The following is a 21,977-nucleotide window of genomic DNA, read 5'->3' as shown; positions in this document are numbered from 1 at the left end:
AGGTATTTGTTACACTGACTCTCCTTTTTTCATGTACTTCAAACTTTCATATTTCTGATTCAAGGCTGTTCTTGGTGTTCACTTAAAACCATATTCACCTGGACATAAGACAGAGGACTATGTGAGCATGAAGTTCAATTTTCTCTGGTACAGTACCTTTTTAAGCTCCACACACAAAAGGTAAAATGTTTTCTAACAGTAATCTTAAAAGTGTGATCACATATGGAATTCCTAGAACAATCTTCTTAATAACTTGATTGATACCTATCCCAATATATGTGATCATATGTGCTTAGTGATAATTATATGATAACTTAGCCTTTTTAGCTTCACTAACAAAAGGCAGCAATAACTAAAATCAGTGTATCCACATGTTGAGGGAGAAATTATGTTTTTGGTAATGGTCATAACTGGCTCAATTCAGTTTATTACTCTGTGGCCAGTTATCACTTGCATTTTGGGGGAGCCTAAGGACAGAGACCTAAGTACAGAGATCTGTAGCATTGGCAACTGTGGGCACATTTACAGAAACAGTAATAACTATTTTATTGACTCAACAGATATTCATCAAGTGCCTACTATTTACACACAGGGTAGTCAATTTCAGATGCCAGAGGGATAGAGAGAATATAACCACTGCCCTCAAATTGGACGAGGGTGGGGTAGTGGTGGTGAACAAGTTACTCAAAGACGGAGTTATAAGTCAGGATACAGAACAATAACATGAGATTTCATAAGGAACTAAGTGTCGAATTGTCAAATGTTTGGTACAAAAAGTTAAGGTTATAATGTAGTCTTTATGGTCTTCAGTAAGACCACATAAATATACCATTTACACTTCCCCCAAATAAAAAGTCTTAACGAGCCCTGGCTGGTGTAGCTCAGTGGATTGAGCACCGGCCTGTGAACTAAAGGATTGCTGGTTTGATTTCCAATCAGGGCACATGCCTGGGTTGCAGGCCAGGTCCCTGGTTGGGGGCACACAAGAGGCAACCACACATTGATGTTTCTCTCTCTCTCCTTCTCACTCCCTTCCCCTCCCTCTAAAAATAAATAAAATCTTTTAAAAAGAAGTCTTTTTAAATTTTATTTTAGTATTAATAATATTTTTTTATTTAGGAAGCTAAACTCTTCCATGAAGTAATAAAAATTACATTCTTCATTTAGTGAACAGAATAATTTAGCAAATCATTCATATATTTTTCATGTCTTTTTTTTAAGGTATATTTTATTGATTATATTGTCACAATAGTTCCATTTTTCCCCTTTGCTCCCCCCCTAGTATCCCCCTCCCCCAGCAATCCCACCCTTCCCCAGTCCATGCCCATGGGTCATGCTTGCAATCTCTCCGGTTTCTCCCTTTCTTATATTATTATTATTTTAGAATTAATTAATTAATTGATTAATTTTTATAACAATAAAAAAGTAACACCCCCCCCCCTCAGACTTTAGACCCTTTATAATCTTATAGAGGACAATGAGCGACAGTCTCATTCTCTTCTAGATGCTTCAAGCTGGGCGTGGTTGTCGTCCTGCCTACCCATGGGCCCAGAATTCCCTAATAAGATTGGGGGTGTGGAGGGGAGGGTGGCTTTCCCACATGGGGAAGGTTCTTGCAGACTCCAGGTCAATTGGCTGTCCCCGGACCACAATGTACTTGGTTTAACAGGCTGGCATCCTTGTTATATTCCAGCCACTTGGTTCAGCCAAACCGTTCAGTCTCAGGACGCAGCGATGCAGACAGGATTAAGTGGGGCCTATACGTACAATCACTCAGGCAGTGAGATCCTAGGCTTATGCCCTTTGAAAACAGAAAACATATGTTAATTTATGTAACATAACCCACAAACCAATCTCTAAATCTGTAAGCCTGTCTTAATGGAAAGACATCCAGTTGCAAGGCATTTGACATTCTTCTTGCATGTAAATTAAGCATCTTTGATGCTGTCACAGATCCAGTTTAACTTACAAATGAAAGGAAACTTTAAATGAAAAGAAACTTTAACGACAGTTAGCTGCACTACTTTATGGTCTACCACTGAGCATTGTGATTTTCCTTGGAACATAATTTTTCTCCCTAAGATTACCCTCCTTGTCATTAAAGGGACTGCATTAGGTCCATTTTTAATTTATCCTGTTCGTTTGCATAAACACAACAAGAACAGCAAATGATCACTTATGATCTTTAGTTCTGCTTTGCAATATTTAGGGTGACCTTCAGTCTGCCCTTCAGGGCGCAGAAGCTGAGCCTCGTACCTGCCATTCAGCCTTGCCTGTAAACACCTGCCTAAAAAGAAGTCTTAATGATACCAAGAGTTGTGATTATCTGCTACAATTAAATATTTGCATAATCTACTATTCGACAATTCATGTATAAGGATATAACCAAGAGATACTGTTATACAAGAGACACACAAGAGGCACACAGCAGAAACTGGAAATTAAAATTTGTAGTATACCTCCCTAAAGGAATATGGTTCAGAAATGAAAATAAATGGGCTCCAGCTGCAAGCAACAGCATAGATGTATTGAGTGCAAATATTATATACATTAAATCATATATATACTCTATATAATGTTCATAAACACGTAAAACTGAATATATTCTATAGGCATACATGTATATGTGATTAAACAATATAGAAGATTAAAAAAAAAACAACAAAACCAAGGGATAGCTAACCACAAAATTTAGGAGAGAGGCATGGGGACCACCTTGGGGAAGACTATATAGGAGGACAAGTGGTAATGTTCTAATCCTTGAATTGTGCAGTGAATTCTAACTGTTCATTATGCTTGCAAGTTAATTTAAACAATATGATTGTTATATAAGATCAAGAACAGGAACAGATGCTGCAGTTTTTGTGGTGATTTTAGTAGTAAGCTGAAACAAGAAAATGGGCAGGATATGGCTTTGGTTATTAAGGTGTTTATAACCTAAAGGGGACAGTTTGACAAAATCAGATCATTTTGTGTGCTTCTCTATACATGCTCTTATATGACATATAAATAAACCCAAATGTCCTCAATTTCATGTCCAAAGACAATATTATAAGCCTGCATCCAGCCAAATAGCAGGAGACAAAATCTTTTATAGTGATTTATTATAAAATTTTTAAATGTTTATTTCTGGAGAATTCCGGATTTTATAGAAACAGGGGAGTCCAAAAACAAACCCCAGAGTTTGTGGCTGGGAGATAGGGAGCAGGAAGCAGCTTTCAGGATGCCTTTGCATGCCTGGAGCTGGTGGATGGAAACTTTGTTGCACAAAGAGCAGCTTTGAAACTTCCAAGGCTCAGGAGGATGGGAGGGGTCTTGGACTGTGACATGGTACAAAAGGAGCCTACAGAGCCTGCGTAGGGTTCTGTGAATGGTCAGAACTGTTTGCAACACCCACTGCATCAGAGGATGCAGTCAGGATATATAAGCAACTGGGGACATTTTAGCTGGTGAGCTCCCTCCATGTGGCTTGGAGGAGGGGGTTTCCAGACTTTCGCCATGCGGTTTTGAGACGGAGAGGAGATCCATGCGGTTTGCAGGAAGAAGGCAGTTTACAAGGTGGCTGAGAATCCAGGGGGTTCTGCATTGAGAGCTGGAGGGCACAGAAAGGACCTCCCCAATCAGAATTGATTGGCAGCTACTGGTAAAGCTGAACTGTGCCTAGGAAGTAGGGAAACGGTGTTTCTGACTTTCCTAAGACTGGCCAGGTCTGGGAGGGGGAGGCAGGACTATGTGCAAATAAACAGTTCTTTTTCTTTTCACTAAACTCTGGTATTGAGAGTTATAATTCTGGCGGCGGGCAATTGGGCCCCAAACTAAACATCCCGTGGGTTCTGTTTCAATCGGAGCAGCGCAGGGGTTCTGTTACACGGAGAACTGCTTTAATGCTGCATAATGTTGCGTAATATTCTTGTCTCATGTCACCTGTGCCTCTGATCTGGTTTTCAATTAATGCTTTACTCTCTCATTTCTCACTTCTTATCTCAGGCAACTCCTGCTTCTGTTTTGACCTGAGGAATCATCACTAGTCCATCTCTCAATTTGAACAGTAGTGGCCAGGAACAGGTTTTAACATTAAACAAGACTTCACTGTTTGGAGATAAAGCATGAGGGAATTATAACATTAAGAACCTACAGTTGCTTTCAGAGTCCAAAAACCCCAGCCCCACTGCAAGCCCACCTTATGAGTGCCTGTCTTCCTAGCTTCCAGCTGGCCCCAATATAACAGGGATCAGTTTATTTCTTCTCAATGACAGGACTCCTGAGTGAGCGGCCCTTTACTGGGAGCCTAGAGAGAAGAAATTCTTTCCCCTTATTCCAGGCGAAGGTTCATTCCCTTAATCTCCTGCCCTAGGGTGTGACCTCTTTATAGGAAGATTGAGAGTGGTAATATTCACTTCCTGGGGGGAATATTTTACCTTTACCCACATTTGTGTGTTTTTATCCAATCTCAAACAATCTCAAAGACATCAGAATACTATTATTAGACAGCAGTTCATGTGCCCAAATCTGTATTATTTAGTTCTACATAACAAGCGAAGAATTATTTTAGGAGATGGTCAAGAACTTTTTTCATTCCTTCTATAAAATTCAGTTCCCCAATTTCTGCAAGCAATTAATTGCTCATAGAACAATACACACGGTTGGAAAATACAGTTTAGAGGCAAAAAGTATTCTAAGCTTATGTATTTCACTTTCAATCATACTGTATTTTTTCAGAGGCTAATGACTGCAAAAAAAAAAAAAAAATCACACTATTTACAGTACTAAAAGAACATGACTTTGAATTCACTTTACCTAAGGTCCTTTTATCTGGTGAACAACTGGGGACCGGGTTAATTTAAATTGCTATTTGCTTAGTCTCTGTCTTAAAAGGCAAAACTTGCTTGTAACTTTTAAAACAACACGCGCTCAACTCAGTCTGAACCACGTAACTTCTTACATAAATAACGTATATTCAAAACAAACGCTTTAGGTAATAAGAGATAGAAAGAGTATGTACTGCACAGTCAAATGCCTTTTTCAAAAAGGCTTCTGGAATCCTTATTCAGCCTTCTTTTCCCAGCCTTTATCCCTTAAAAACTCACAGGTTTGTCCTGTTTCATAAACGCTATTGGAAACTCCTTGCTCACAAACTGATTCATCTGCATTCCCAGCACAATGCTTGGCAAAGCGTAGGCGCCCCAAAATGAATGAATGAGTTTGTAGAAGACAGGCGGGAAAATGTTAGGTTTTGCGAGATATGACGAAGGTAACTACAGTGGTCACAAGCAACAATACGCAATGTTGGACAAATGCCCATTTTCAACCGGCTCTCAAAAAAATTCCAGAACACCACACTCTACGCCCCGCCCACGGGTGACAGACGGGAAATACTGCACAAGCTGTCAGGAAGACCGGAAGTGCCTGGTCAGGCCCCGCGCATGCGTGAATCCACTCAGCTCGGACTTCCTATACTCGGTCATCCAGTGAAAAAGCAGGGACTCCAGCCCACGCAGGCCCAAACCTTGGCTGACCCGCGCTCCTGCCGCTGTACACGCGTTCTGGGTTGGCCTGCTGACTGTGAGGCGGGGCGAAAGGTTTCTTTTTTTCTTTCTTGCTCCCGCCCCTCTTCTTCCCCGACCTGCCACGTACTGGGCCTAAGCTCTCGCTAGGCTTGGTGGATCTGTGCGATTGGCTGGGTCCCGGGTGAGCCTACGAGCGAGGTGCGGCGGCTGTGGAGTGGGCCGTGACCGCAGCCGCCCCAGGCGTCCCAGAGCCCAGGGGCCTTACACCGGCTGGGTCAGCGGAGACCCGCGGAGAGGCGGCAACGCGGCCTCGGCAAGCCGGTATGCCTGGTGGAGACGGGTGCGCGGCCGCTCTCTTGGACAAGGCGGGCAGGACGAGGAATCGCGGAGAGGGCCTCGTTCGAACCTGTGGGCGCCGGGTGCGGGGGGCAGGAGGGACCTTCGGTAGGGGCTGCTGGCCGAGAGGAGAGAGGCCGGTGGGGCCTTGCTTGGGGGAGGGGAGGCCGCGGCGGTGGGAGGGGAGACCGAGGCGTTGGGGGGTGGGGTCCACGGTGGCTCGGAGGCGGGTCTCAGGGGGTTTGTAGTGCGGGTGTTTGGGCCAGCAAGTGCCGTCGCGATTGTTCCCTTTGGTTCTAGGGGTCCGACTTCCCGACGGAAAGGAGAGGTGATTTGGAAGGCTTGTGGTCGGGCCGGGAAGGGTGAGAAGGGTGGAGAATGGCGCCTATGGGAGTAAGTTGATTGGGGTCTCGTGAGAGGAACCTGTTTTCTTGGCTATGTCAGCACTTAATCAAGCGTCGTCTGAGGACCCAACCCAGTGTTGTAGTGAGAATGATAGCTAACTTTTAAGAGTTTACTTTGCTAGATACTGTGGAAAGCATTTTAGATGCATGGACTAAGTGTAGATATTCCCATTTTTGCTTATGATGAAAGTGAGGCTTCCAGAAATCACATGGCTAGCAGTGGGAATCTTGACCATGTTGCTACAGCCTCTGGGTCAGGCAGAACTGGAGGCTCCAGGGATTTTTTTAAATAATCGAGTTGATTTTGCTTAGAATTTCTTAAAGGATATTGCTACCCTCTGGACGGGCCTACTTATGCCCCTCTGATTTGAGCAGGGCCCTTGGGTTAGTGGAGTTGGAGGCTTGGCCACTGAACCTAGATTCTGGTTCAAGAGGCAGTCTTCTTGTGTCCTTGGGCATGTCACTGTTCTCTAGCGCTGAGAATAGTGTTGCATAGGTTAGTGGCTGTGTCACTTCTGGATAAGAGGAAGGGGGCAAGGACAAGGAGAAGAAAATGCTGTAAGGATCTCACCAGTGGTCCTGGGCAGTAGTAGTCCATACCAGTCACTATCTGGTGACTGAAGTAGAGAAAGAGGACCTAGATTATACTGTTACATTAAAAAAGATGTTGGGAATAGGATTTCCCCTGGAAGGGAAAATTAGGTGGTAACCTTAGTTTTGTGATATTTGTGCATGCGTGAAGGAGATGACTGCACAAACAGGGGACAAAATTTGGAAAGAAACCCTGGTTCCTGGCCACTAGTTTATAGTCCATGGGAAACACCATGGCATACATGAATTTGCAGGCAAACATGGCAGGTACAGAGTGAAAGAGACTAATATTTTCAGATCCATTGGTGAGCAAGAATCCCTCGTAATCAAAAGGACGTACATACTATCAATAATATCTGATGTTGGAAATTCTTTTAATGAGAAGTGTGTCTGTTTTCAGTGCTAGCTATATAAAGAAGATACATTGTGAAGGTCTAACTTAGCAGCTGACCTGATGATACATCTTTCTTCTCCCAATTCCTTTATTAGAACATTATTTCATTAATTTTTTGTTCAGGGAGTTAAAAACAAGTCCATACCTACTATATGTCAAGTTCTATTTTAGGTGCTGCTGAGGATAGTACCATCTTGCTGAAGTTAAGCCCTGGTTGGTAACTACATTATTGCTGATTTACACAACCTATTGGTAGAAAGTAACATTGTTTTACTGAATTTCTTCATTACTCGTAGGCTATAAGGCAAACAAGGTGGAGTCTTCAACATCTTGTTGAAGTAATCATACTTAAGAGTTTGGCACATAATACGTATTCTGGTAAATTTTTCCTGAATGAAGAGGTCAGGCTAACAGGTGAAGAGGTTGTATAGAGGTTTCAGTTAATCACAGTCTTCATGAGAAGTCCATTGTGAGAGTTTGCAAATAAAAATCTAACTGTATTCTTACTTTACATTAAGGTAAACACAGTATCCAGATCATGGAACACAATCCACTGTTATGAACTGACCTTAGAGTGTTAGATTGAGTAATGTCCCATTTTAAAATTTATTAATAAAATATAATCTGTTCAAAGGATTGTGAGGGGTCTAGAAACTTTCATTTAAGGAATAGTGGGAAGGGCATAGGGCTTTTATATAATATTCATGAATACTTCAAGTATTTTATGGGCTGAGATATGTTAGGAGGCAGGTAGGGTGCTTTCACATGAATACAATAATTGTAGAGAACTGTGGAAACCAAGTATGATGTTATTGAAATAACAAATTAAGAGGAGAAAACAGAAAGCTGCCGGTAGTAAACCAGAATGTAGCTAGTAGATTATAGGATACTTAAAATATTCTAGGAGATCATTTGCTTGGGGCAGGAGGAGGAAAGAGTTGATGCTAGGGGAATGTTCAGTGGTTATAGGTAATGTATTCAAGAACATCTTGGTCTTGAAAAGAAGAGGCAGGCATAGTGCGTTGGGAATAGATAAAAGTGGTCAAAGGTAAAAAGCAGGCAGACCAGTTTGGAGTCTTTTGCAATCTGTAATCCAGGCAAAGGATGATGGAGGCTTTGGATCAGGCCGATTAGAAGTGAAGGCAGTGAAGTGATTGGATTTTAGAGATAATTTAACGGTAGTGACCACTATATTTTAGATTTGTTAGCAATTCACTGGATGTAAGGTGTGAGGAAAAGAGGAAATATATGTATATTTTGAACAACTGGAAGGAAGGAATTGTCACTAACTGAAATGGCGAAGACCAGGAGTTTGTTTTTAGACATGTTAAAATAGAAATCCAAATGGTAATGTCAGGTAAGCAGTTAAAATGTGGGTAAAACAGTAATAGACATAGAACAATGAAACTTATTTTCTTACGCACATAACAGAGTTACCTCCAGACCATGTTAACATGAATATGGTAACAGTGGAACAGGAGATCTCTCTTGCTGGTCAGAATTTCTTAGATTCTAATAATAGCTTTGCTATTCAACTTTAAAAATAGGTTTTATAGCTGTTTAATCATCAAAACCGTTTCATCAGTCTTTCTCTAGAGTTTTGTATATCTGACAACCTGGAGTCCACCATGAATGGGCAGTTGGACCTAAGTGGGAAGCTAATCATCAAAGCTCAACTTGGAGAGGATATTCGACGAATTCCCATTCATAATGAAGATATTACTTACGATGAATTAGTGCTAATGATGCAACGAGTTTTCAGAGGAAAACTTCTGAGTAATGATGAAGTTACAATAAAGTATAAAGATGAAGGTAAGAGTGTTTCTACAGTTAGTTTTCAAAATGTAAGTATAATGTGTATTCTCAGAATAGATGTTCCGTTCTCTTTCATGATAAATTTGAGTGCCCACTTTTACAATATTTAAAGGGATATTTGTGTAGTTATTCTTTTATAACTTAAAAATAGCTAAGGGATATATTATTAGAAGGGGTTCTAAGGGATAGAATACTGTCACATATATTTTACAAGCATTTTTTCCTCTTCTGCCTATACAAATCTGGCTTTCTTTTTGCTTTCAAAACCAAACTTTCACTCATATTTCCTGAAGTGAAAGGGATATCAGTAGGTATTTAATGAAAAAGGATTTCATGGTCAACTAATTATGGCAAAACTTGTTTAAACAAAGACAAATGTGTTTCTTTATTGCAGGAATTTAGACTGATGTATATTGCCAGTTTGTAGCATGCAGTATTCCTGGACTCATCGACCACAAAACTATATGGAGATGGGTTTTAACATAACAAATGTTTCACCAAACACGCAGAGGAATTATAGTAGTAGACTGCCTTTATTTCTTCTTCTTTAAACCTGTTTCCTTTGTTAACACTTCTACTGAAATTGTACTTTTGGTGGTTGCCAGTATTTTTCTTACTGCTAAATTTATTTCTAGTCTGTTTCACTTTGATCTCAATACTCAGCATTGCTATCCATACCATCCCGTGCTAAATACTCTTATTCCTTAACATCTCTGATACTGTTCTGCCCCAGTTTTCTTCTTTTAATTAATAGCTTCTCTGTGCCTGTTGTTTCAAAGTAATGACAGCTGTTATAATAGAAATTTCAAAATCTCAGTGGTTAACACTCAAGAAATCATTCAGAGACCACTCAAGAAATCATTCAGAGATCCAGGTTGACAGCAATTCTATCTTCAACACAGGCTTACAGGGTTACCTTTAGCACTGGCACCTAGTAGGCAGACGGGTAAAGGCAGAGTGTAGAGTAACACATGGCAATTGTACTCTGTAGGCCTTGAGGTGGTGTAGTTATATCATTTCTGCTGACGTCACATCATCCAGACCAGGGTGTCAGTGGATTGAGAAATGTCTGGTTGGGTAGCCACTTTCTAATAACTTACACTGTGGAAGCTAAGTGTAAATCACTGATGAACAGCTAAGTTACAGGTGTAATTCTGCCTTTGTTTTTATAATATATGCTCTAATGGTACCTAAAACTAATTTTTGAGGGTCACCTATGATAAGGAATAATTAAGGAGAGCAATTTTCTTCCTGTTCTTTTCCCTGGTGATGTCATCTACTTACAGTTCACCGACTTTCATCTCTTGGGCTTCCAAGTATGGGCTTATCAGTTTAAATACCTTTTTTTTTTTTTACTTTACAACTCAAATTTTACAGTTTTCATTTTCCTTGAGATGCTTTGCTTTTACCTCAAAGTTGGCATATCTTAAACTGTTGATCTGGCTTTCTCTTAACCCTTTTATTTTTGTTAAGTCATGGTCAGCAAGCTTTTTCTTTAAAGGATCAGATAAATATTTTAGCATTGTTGTTCAGTCAAATAGGCCCTCTGTCTCATCATCTTTTTATAAAAAAAACTCTTAAAATATAGAAACACTTTTAGTTTGCAGTCTATAAACAAGGATTTGTCTATTGGTTGCTGTTTGTGGACGACCCCTCACTTAGGGTATCCTGCTTGTTGTAACTGTCCTTTGCATGTAGTTACCACACGAATTTGTTTTTCATGGTATTTTTAAGTGTTTTGAATTGTACAGATTTGTGTTTATAGCCTGTGTTCTGCTGGCTTAGGTAAAGTTCCAGTCATCAGAGATATTCTATTTCTGTTGTGGAATTCAGGAAGGAAAAAGGGCAGTTATAAAAAGTTTCTTTCTTTTACATATATACTATATTTTCTTTTAAAAAAAAAACATGTTTATGAGTAGACTCTCTCAGGTTAAACATTAGGTGTGTTTGTTCCAAGAACTGGGTCTGGTTATAAAGAACTGAAAATTTGTTATGGCTTTTGTTTCCAAATCTGCCCAGTCAGTGTTCAAGTTGGTATAGCAGAGCAGTCTCTCAGCCTCCTGGGGGCTCCCTGCTCACCCCAACTATGTCTGTGAAGATGCCCTGCAGAAGCCTCTGAACTACTCCTGCCTATGGCTGCTTTTTTGTCATTGCTCTCTCTAGAGGATGTTTATTTTCCCACTAGCACTTTGAAAGCTTTTTAAACAATCAGTTGATATGCTATCATATTCTTTTTCTTTGAGATCTAGTGCATTTCAGAATCTGGTGTATATGAAATTTTGGGGGTGGGGGTGAGTTGATAATTTTCATCTTGAAATGGTCAGTGATCTGACAGACTCTAATGTCTACCCATTCATTAGGGCAATTTTGGAAACATCTTTTTGCAACATTTCTAGTTACTTTTGTATTCAATATATGGCTTCCCTGCCATTTGTTTCAGTGGCGTTTTACTGTACTTAGAATTAAAATTTGAGTCTTGAGAATCTTTACTTAACATTTGATACATATATTAAAATTTTCTGGGATGGAAAGATGTTAGTCTAAACTAGTAATTTGTGATGTTGCTACCATTCATCTCTTGGTGACTAGCAAAAGATGACTTAATGCATTAATGTTAGCTATGTTTGGCTCTTCTTTTTTTTAAAAAGATTTTATTTATTTTTATTTTTAGAGGGCAAGGGAGAAAGAGGGAGAGAAACATCAATGTGAGATATATTGACTGGTTGCTTCTCGTGTGCATCCAACTGGAGACCTGGCCTGCAACCCAGGCATGTGCCCTGCCAGGGACTTGAACTGGTGGCCTTTCAGTTTACAGACCAGTGTTCAATTCTCTGAGCCACAACAGGCAGGGCTGTTTTGACTTTTTTCCATGATAAATACCTTGTCATGAAAGTAATAAGCAAAATTGACTTAGTTTTTTTTTTAACAAATACATCTTTCCTAGATCACTTAATGTTTAAGGTTTTTATGGAAGATTCTAATTATACTATGTAATCTGGATTTTGGATTTTTATTTAATGTATATCATAGTTTACAACTGATGCAAAACTGACACTCATTTTTTTTTTCCTGTCCAGATGGAGATCTGATAACAATTTTTGATAGTTCTGACCTTTCCTTTGCAATTCAGTGTAGTAGAATACTGAAACTGACATTATTTGGTAAGTGGTAAACTTTCTAATAAATTTACTATTTTATTCATTGTATTTTTATTGAAGACATTCTAGTTATTTCCCTTTTTCAGCTATATCAGAATTTTTGTATTATTAAGGCTTGATTTTATAGGTAATTATAGTTATAATCATGTGTGTAATTATAATCATATATATAATTATCATATATCTACATATATATGATTGATAGAAAGTAGTCATGTTTAAAATTCCCCATCTGCTCAGTTACCCTAAATAGCAATATGTGGGGTGCTGCCGCATCTGGCCTCAGTGTTACTCAGTTTGTGGTGGCTGCCTCTTTCTTGCGGCAGGCCCCGCTGCTGGGTGCCTCTTCACCCTGTGTGGAAAAAGCAGGGACCTACTTGTGGGATCATCTGAGAACCCAGTGTCTCCTTATTGCTACCTCTTCAGCTTTTCATTGAATCAGTGGAGAGTTTTCCCTGCATTCTGATAACATTGAGCTTGAACCCTGTGACTCTGGGAATGTTGAACTTGAACACTGAAATTCTGGAAACCAATGGTTAAAGAAATCCCCCCACCCCTTTGTGTTCCGGCAAGGAACCATCTTCCCCATGTGATTTAGATATGACTCATGGATGCCCCTTGTTTATCTATGACAGGGTTAAATATAGACCCTTCAAATTCCCATTATTTTTGCCTGATATTTGATTAGCTGAACTGATTGTATTCATTGACCAATGTGTACAAAATACCGGCCATCTTGACCATACTTTTGTTAGTCTTCTCTCCTTCCTCCAGCCACTTAAATTTTGACCCACCCTCAACCTGAGCCTGCATACAGCCCCTTCTTATCCACACTCCTGAAAATAGGCTGACTTTGGTATAAAATGATTTCTAATCACAGTGTGATCACTCCTCCCTCCACCCATTCATTCCATGTCCCCACAGCCAGTTCCTTCTAGCCTTTGTTCCCCTCTCCCTGTAAAAGAAATGCCCAACTGATCTTGGAAACAGTTGCAGATCAGAGTTGTCAGAGAGTCCCCTAGTCCCCTTATGGCAATAGTCACCCCCTGATGCCGCATGTCTCATTGCAATAGTCCCTTTATTCTTGGAATAATCTCTTACAATAAAGGCTCTCTATACCTTAAAAAAAAGACTAATCTGTGCCATTTGTATAAGGGTTTCCGGGATTGAAAGTAATTCTAGTGTTAAAAAACTACTTTTAAATTTTGTTCTCTAAGAATATGTAAATATTTTCTATAATGTAGTATTACTTATTCTTAGGGCTTAAGATATAGGCCTAATACTTTAGACATTATTTTTTAAGGAGTATTTAAATATTAGAGGTAGTTCTGATAAAAAAACAAATACTGTATAGGACTACTAGTGCTTTAGATTTTTTTTCCTTATAGAGTGTAAAATGTCTGCAGAATAGAACTCTCAAGGAAAAAGATAGAAATTATTATAAAATTAAAGTGCTAGTATGATTATGTCAACAATAAAATGTGGACATTTTTCCTAAATGTTTTTTGTTCAGATTTTTAAAAGATTATGTGGCACTGAACCTTATAGTTCCATGAAATATGATTATGATTAGTTGTTTTAATTTGTATCTATTTTATCTCCCATCTAGGAAGGGTGAATATTAATCAAACTTTTAAATGCTAGTAAGAGATAAAAGCTGTTTAGAACATTTTAAAATAAAAAGCATTTTTAAAAATAATATTGAATCTAAATTACTGTATTTTTTGCACTATTAGACACACCTGACCATAAGACACGCCTAGGTTTAGAGGAGAAAAACAAGAAAAAAAATATTCTGAACCCAATGGTATACTAAAACATTTAACAAAATATAACAGAATAATATTTCAACCATGTAAAGTGAACAGCAGTCAACAGCAGTATTAAGAACCATCATCATGGTTATTAACAAATGAGGAGAGACTTTAAGGTCCAAGTACTCTTCTAGTTTTCTGGGAACTTCAAGAACTCATCATTGCTAGTGTCAGAATTTATGAAGCTCAGTTGCTCATAATCACTTCCTTTGCTATCTTTAAGAGGTGGATTTAAATGGTGGGTATACCGGGCATGCGCCCGGGACCCCGACTTCTGAAGGGCCCTGCAAAACCCCAACTTTACACTTTTTTCTAATGACATCAAGTTTGGTTTCATTACTATGCTGCATAAAATATGGTTAACATGTATTTTCCCTGTCTCTCTTTTAAGGGGCCCAATATTTTCTTCTGCACTGGGGGCCTCAACCGACCTTAATCTGCCTCTGATTTTCATATATGATACTACCTTCAGTTCCATCTAAGGCATTGCTAATGCCATATTTTTTGAATGACCGTATAACAGTTTCATCCTTCACTGAGTGCCATGGTGTTTTCACCCATTCACAAACTTGAGTGATAGTGGGCCTCGTCATTCATTCATTCAGTAAGTGTCAGACCATGATTACCAGTACCAATCCATTTGTTCCACTCTTGTCGCATAAAGACTTTAAATGGTTTGTTGATGGAAACTTGGAGAGGTTGTAACTGGCTGGTAAGACCCCCAGGAATTGCAGCTAGATGAGTCTTCACTTCTTTAAAGCTCTTTTTTGTAGTTTCACTAATATGTGCTCTAAACTGGTCAAGCCCTAATAAGCAGGTTTTTTCAGAAGCCCTCCAGGGTGTTCGGACCACACTTTTTCAACCCATACTCTCATTCCATTTTCATCCATCCATCCTTTCTCATGAACATGTACAACAGTTCCTCATGGAATCACTTCTTTTGGAAAATTTTTCCTTTTGAAAATTAACATTGGTGACAGTTTGGTGCCATCTGTACAGCAGGACAACACAACCGTGTAATGGGTTTTCTCATGTCCTGAGGTTTTCATGGTTATGGTTTTGGCACCTTTCAGATCAACAGCCTTATTAGATGGCACATCACAGGTCAGCAGGACTTCATCCATATTCCCAATCTGGCCAATTTCGAAATCATTTTTTTTCCTAGCATCAATTACAAATTTATGAAAAGACAGAATCCTAGATTCATATTTTATTGGCATTTTTTGCAAACATTGCCTCATAACTCTGTAACACCACGATGATAATCCAGCAAAATCCTGAATGCCGTTCTCTACAGCAATGTGTTTAGCTTCAAATATTATCATTTTTGTAGAGACTGACAAGCCATTATTCCGGTGACTTGTGATCCATTCTTTCTTGTCTAGCTGAGAACATGTTACTTCGGCTCCACCCATCTGCCTCTCGTGATTGGCAAAGCTTAAGACACAGTGATTGGTGATTGGAGGCTGTCTACTGACACAGACCACACCCAGTGTCAAAGACAACTGGCCATTGGCACTGTACCCCATACCCATTATTAGCCTCAGTTGATTTGATAGGTCAGCAGTTGTAACTGGGAGTGTCAGGCGGCTCTCTGCACTCTCCTAGGTCCCAGGTGATGGGCAGAGGTGGACAGCAACTGACCAGATGCCCTGAGATATAACAGTAAAGTGGGACATTTAAGTGTCCCAGGGGTTTTGTATGGGCCTACCGCTTCCTCTTCCAACAGCTGTTGCCACCACTGACTGGTCAGGTAATACACGTTACTGTCTGTGATGCAATATTTGCTCCATAAGACACACAGACATTTCCCCCCACTTTTGGGGGAAAAAAAGTTGCATCTTATGGAGGGAAAAATACGATAGCATTCTCAGCCAGCTACCAGGCATATTAGGTAAACTGAAAGTCCTCCTTCCAGAAACATTGAGGATGTGCTAGGTAAATATTGTAAATATATATTTTTGAATTATGTACCTGAGCTTTGGAGAGTAAAGGAAATGTCCAGAAACCAAAATAGATGGAATTAATAAAACAGGGCCTAAATTATCAGAAACTGAGATATGGGGTGCTTCTGGTGATGATGGTGAAGGTTTCAGTCTGCATAATCTGAGGACTTGGCATTTGGTGTCTTTGTGTATAGGCCTTGGGTCGTAGACCCTCAGTGGGCTATACTCTGAAAAAGAATATTATTGAAGAAAAATATCTCTTTATTGATAACAGGAAAAATCAAAGAAATGATACGGGAAATTCTCATGTCCTGGGCTGTCAGGGGCTTGTGCAGGTTCCCTTAAGTATTCATAACCATGTCCTTAGGTGGGTTGGGTTTAAGTTTACACTATCTGTGCAGTTTGGGAACTCTCGAGTCCAGATATTAACATAAAACAGTAGCAAGAAACAACTGCAAAAATCTCTCTGGAATGGCATGTTCTTAATCCAGGTCCCATAGGCTTTTCACAGACAAAATCCTATTGGTGAACCTAAGAGTTCAGAACTCATAAAACATTTGAAGCGACACATGAAGCAGTCACTGTGAGGAAGAAACAGTGGCTACAACTAATAAGGTTAGACTTCTAAGAACTTTAATTAATAGAAGTGTTATCTATTAACTGTTAAAGTTATTAAGACATGAAAGAACAGGCACTATGAAAAAAATAAACATTTTAAATAGAACTCGTTAACTTTTGGAAGTGAAAAATGTAATCATTGAAATTAAGCACAAGTGGGCAGGTTGAATAACAGATTAGTCACAACTGAAGAGGGAGTTAGTGAACTGCAAGGTAATCCGAAGAAATTATAGAACAAAGCACAAAACACAGAGATGGAGAACAGAATATGAGAGGATGAGAAAGTCCAGCCTATTTCAGTTGACTTTAAAGAAGGAGGTAGTGGAGGAGTGGAAGTATATGAGGAAGTAAAAGCTAAGAAATTTTTTAGAATTATATAAAATATATAAACCCTCTGATTTAGTGAGTCCTGAGCAGATTAAGTAAAAGCAAATCTCCACTGAACATTTATCATGAAGTTGGAAAATATATAAGACAACGAGCTTATCTTAAAAGTAGCCTGAGAGAGTAAGACTGGTCACCTACTAAACAATTATACTGGTCGATTTCCTCATCATAATAATAGATGCTATAAGAAAGTAGAATAACATCTTTAAACTGTTCAGAAAAAATAAATAAATAGAAAAGTAGCACTCTAAAGTCTGTTAAAACTTCAGGAATAAGGGGAAATAAAACATTTTCAAACAAAGAACCTACAACTCATCGACCCCTGTTAAAAGAATTTTTAGATATGGTTTTTCAGAAAGTGGGAATTGAAGCTAAAAGAATGGAGAAAAATGCAAGAAATTTAAGCAAACTGGTTAACATTTGTAAATTTCAACGATCACTTATTATAAAAAGCACAATTTTATGAATAAAAACAAGATGGAACATAAGACAGGAAAGGATGATAGGAATTAAAATATTTTAAAGAATTTATTGTTTGGGAAGAGAATAGTAATTAACTTTAGATTTTCTAAATTGAAGTATGCATGTCTGAAATGTAAGAGTGATTATTTTAAGGCTACAACCAGCCACCCTGGCTGGTTTGGCTCAGTGGATTGAGCGTCGGCCTGCGAGCTAAGTGTCGCTGGTTCGATCTTCCAGTCAGGGCACATCAGAGAAGGAAAACTCTGACTCCAAAAAACCTCCGCTGCCTTGCGGCATACCTCTTCAGGGGAAAGGCTAAGGGAGTAAACGCCGACAGAAAATCCGGAGCCGGAGTCCCTAAGGCGGTTTGACGTTGTAGTCAACACCGGCAACTCCTGCGGTGCACCTGAAGCCAAGCTGTATTGACTCCGTCTTTCCCTTGGGCCCTTCAGCTGCGAAGAGAGGGGGGGTCTGCTGCATGGGCAACAGCAGACCCTCCATATCACCCTGCCCAGGCTCTGTAGCTTCAGCTTCACTGGAGAGGACACTCCAGCGTCATCGCAAGATGTCGATTCAACACGGGAGGAGACAGATACCGTGTCACTCCCGAGTCGGACTGCACAACCATTCTCGGCGGTGCAGATAGACTCTTAAGAAGCTACACCATCGTCTCTCGAGACGGACAGCTGCCGACTCGACTCGACAACCAGCCAGCAGGGGGAGAAGAAATAAAGGATAGTTGGCTCACTAGACAGTAAGAAAGGAGGAAAAGATACAGAGAGAAAGCTTGATAAATAGCGCAAAATATGGACCGCAATATATATAAACAGACTAAATATACAAGTTAAAAGGTAGACATTCTTACTGGAATTAAAAATGCTGATTATAAGAGACATAGTGAAAGATTATTATGCACAGTTTGAAAGTAAAAGCTAGAAACAGATACACTAGACAAACTCACAGATAGTTGGTAATATTAACAATACGGACTCTTAAGTGAGGGGGAATGAACACTGGAAAAGAATAGGCTGTCTCAGTAAAAGTGGGTAAGGATTTTACATAGGTCTTGGGCTTGTGTCAGGTGATTTTGGATAAGGTTCAAGAAAGTGAGATTTTGCTCTAGATTGGATGCTATAAGGAAGTGGTAGGGGTGGTCCTGTGATTGGGCATCTTACTAAACCAGAAGGTGGGAGGAATGAAATTGAGGCTGAAGTTGCAATTATTAAAATAGCAGCAGTCACTCATATTAGCCAAAGATGTTTGGTCATTTTTGTGGTTTGGTCAGTGTTCTTGTTTTCGTCTTGAGTTCTCGCATGATTATAGAGTGGCTTTGTTTTTGTCCTGATCACAGTTACAGAGTGATCTATTCTGATTGTGGTGTTCTTTGAAATTGTTCATGTTCGGTAAGAAAATACCATAGCCTACCTGTGAGTGCCAGGCCAACCTCTAGCAACGCTAAGGCGTACCTTACATAACCAGACCAGTTCCTGGCTCCTTTTCACTTTTTCAGATATAAGAGAAAAACCATCAATAGCCAGTAAAAGCCAGTAATTAATTGATATAGGTAGAAATTGATACTGAATTTTTTCATAACTATATAGGGTATGTGTAAAATACTGGTGGGTTGTGTTCTAAAAGCTTATATTAGTTGTTTGATGTTTGAAACATTTAACAAAGATTCTCCCTGAACCTTTGTTTTTAAATAGATTTCCTTTCCTAGTGTGGTACCTTAGGAATTGATATATATGTGTACTGGCAATGGGTAAAGCATTTTAGTTTAATTTTTGAACTCCTATTTGAGGTTTTCATTCAAAGCCTTGTGTCACTTTTTTTTTTTTTTTTTTAATAACCTCAGTGGTGACAGTCTGTGGCTGGGCGAAGTTTTTTTTTTATTTAAGTCAGCTAACGTTAACTTGGAGAAAATGGGTAATTAAATGAAGTAATGTTGCCTTCCTTAAAAGAAAATGCAATGATTATTGAATAATAATGACTTTTTGTTGCTTACAAACTGCTTTCAGAAGTACAGTTGACTTGAACAATGCCCCAGTAAGGGGTATCAACCCGCCCCACTCCCCCCGTAAAAAACCTGCATATTACTTTTAATTCCCCAGAATCTTTATTAATAGCCTACTGTTGACTAGAAGCCTCACAGTTAACACAAATAGTTGCTTAACACATTTTGTATATTATATGTATTATATACTTTATTCTTATAATAAAGTAGTCTAGAGAAAAGATAATGTTAAAGAAATCATGAGGAGGAAAAAATATATATACTGTATTTATTGGAAAAAATCCATGTATATGTGGACCTGTGTGGTTCAAACTTGTGTTGTTCAGGGGTCCACAGTCAATGTCAGTGGTGGTGCGGGTTCATGAATTCTGCGTATTTTTGGTTTAATAGGTTATTTTTTAGGTCAGTTATTTTAGGTGGCTTTTTTTTTTTTTTTTTTTTTAGGTCCAAAGTAGGCAAGAGGGATAACAGACCTATTAGTTATGTACCTTTTAACATTTATGTATAGAATAAAGTGTTTATTATATTATTTCAAGAATATAATGCAATAAGGTGAAATGAAATGAGCTTTTGTAGTTACGTAATTTCTATTTAATTATATTAATGTTTTTATAGATTTTAATTTATTTTACTGTCATTGAAGTTTTCTGATAAACCTTTTTAACAGTATGGTGTAGGCCATATAGATCAAGCATCAGCAAAGACTTACAAATATTTATTTCTTCCAAAAAGTATATTGTTAGCAATAAAAAATTCTCTCCTTAAAAAGACTTACTATTCAAATGACATATATAGGTATCTTGTTTGATTTTAACTTTTAAAGAAGTGATATTTATCTTTTCTTATTGCATATTATTATTATTGCCTATTATTCAAAACATTTTCTAATTTTAAGCAAATTAATTCTTTTATTCCAGTTAATGGCCAGCCAAGACCCCTTGAATCAAGTCAGGTGAAATATCTCCGTCGAGAACTCATAGAACTTCGAAATAAAGTGAATCGCTTATTGGATAGCTTGGAACCACCTGGAGAACCAGGACCTTCTACCAATATTCCTGAAAATGGTAGACTGTGAATCCATTTTTTCTGATTTATTCTTACTTTTTTTGCAGATTTTTAAAAAACTTCAGTAGAAGTAGAATGGCACTCTCATTGTCACACCTTCTTATTCTTGCCTCTCTGTGTCAGCATTCATGTGTGTATTCCCAAACCTGGAGGTCATCAGGGTTCCCTGGAGATTTTATTATACCAGTTCCTAGAGCTGCTCATAGACCTCCTGGAGGGCAGGGCCCAAGAATCTCATTTTTAAGAAGCTCTGTGGGTGATTGTTTTAAAACTCATCTTAGACTCCTATGTTTGTGACATAGGTCAGTTTTCAAACCCCTTTGACTCTTGAACCCTTTTCAGATAATGGTTAATTAATGAATTACCTTAGGAACTGAAATAATTCCATTTTAATTGGTATATGAAGTAGTTTCAAGAAAAAAATATCTAGATTAGTATTTTCAAATGGTGTATTGTAAAGATTATCTTAAATACAATTTTTAATAATTGTAATATGCAAAGAAATTTATTTTTTTCCATTTTACAGATTACATGTACTATTTATAGTACAGTGAAGCAAGATATACCCGTAACTTTGGAACTGCCATAATTTTTGGACCAAATATATTTTAAAACTAAAGTGAAATTTATTATGAATTGAAAGTAGATTTTAAGATTTTTGCTTTCCTTAACTTTTAATAGTTTTAGATGTTACACTTAAAAAAATAAACTTTTGAGAAAAATTTTTGTGTTTGCATATGTTTTATATGTTTAAAACTTACTGAGTCTGCATGACTGCATATAAGAGGCTTAATAGAAAACGATTTTGTAGAGAAGTGGCATTGTGTAATCCCTTGCATCATTTAGGTTCTGTAATGGTCTTTTATTTGACCCCATTTGAATTTTGAAGGTTAGTTTCCTTTCTTTAATTTAGTTATAGTTTAAATAAAGATGCATTTTTCATAGTTTCCCTTTTCTTCTCTTTCTCCAGGCACGTGGAACTGTGTTACTGGTAGGGGTCCACAAATATTTGGTGATTGATTAGTAGTTTCTAGTTCCACCTCTATATTTCAGAACATATTGGAGATTTGCCGAAATACTATAATGAGATTCTCTTTAACTCTTTATGATGAAACTTTGTATATTTCAGGTCAAAGCAAATTGTCTTTTTTGAGCCCTGTCTCTCCAAACAAAAAGATCTAATTTAGGGCAAGGATCTGAAGAAAACTTTTGACCGTTTTTCCAGAAGAATTCATAGATGCTGACACAACAACATTTGCATATAATTTCAGGGGGTGTAAACATCTGTAATTTGAAACTTAGATAAAAATTCGATAAGTATAGCTGGTATTGTGCAGATATGACCTACAGTAGCCTACATTCTGCTCTGAGGAATAGAATTGTAACCTTTTTTTTTTTTTGGTGAAGTATTCTTTCTGCTATCACTTATTTCTTGCCGCTAGGCGGACTACTTTATCAGTTTTTTA

The 21,977-nt window shown here is 38.4% G+C and overlaps 1 protein-coding gene across 3 annotated transcripts in view; it reads left to right on the top strand.

Moving 5' to 3' along the window:
* Positions 1–5,651: 5,651 nt before the first annotated feature.
* The window catches only part of TFG (trafficking from ER to golgi regulator), a 36,453-nt gene continuing 20,127 nt past the window's right edge, over positions 5,652–21,977 (top strand). For 2 of the 3 annotated variants that reach the window (XM_090276073.1, XM_090276072.1), the window contains exons 1-4: positions 5,770–5,828; positions 8,818–9,044; positions 12,125–12,208; positions 20,364–20,510. In XM_090276073.1, coding sequence (XP_090132199.1) covers positions 8,861–9,044; positions 12,125–12,208; positions 20,364–20,510 — 415 coding nt within the window. In that variant the 5' untranslated portion in view covers positions 5,770–5,828; positions 8,818–8,860. Of the gene's footprint in view, positions 5,829–8,817; positions 9,045–12,124; positions 12,209–20,363; positions 20,511–21,977 lie in introns of all 3 variants that reach the window. The other variant, XM_090276074.1, reaches the window with a different exon arrangement.

Source organism: Furipterus horrens, unplaced genomic scaffold (assembly GCF_987537825.1).
Source record: "Furipterus horrens unplaced genomic scaffold, mFurHor1.1.pri manual_scaffold_1, whole genome shotgun sequence".
Lineage (NCBI taxonomy): Eukaryota > Metazoa > Chordata > Mammalia > Chiroptera > Furipteridae > Furipterus > Furipterus horrens.
This window is presented reverse-complemented; position numbering and strand designations above follow the sequence as displayed.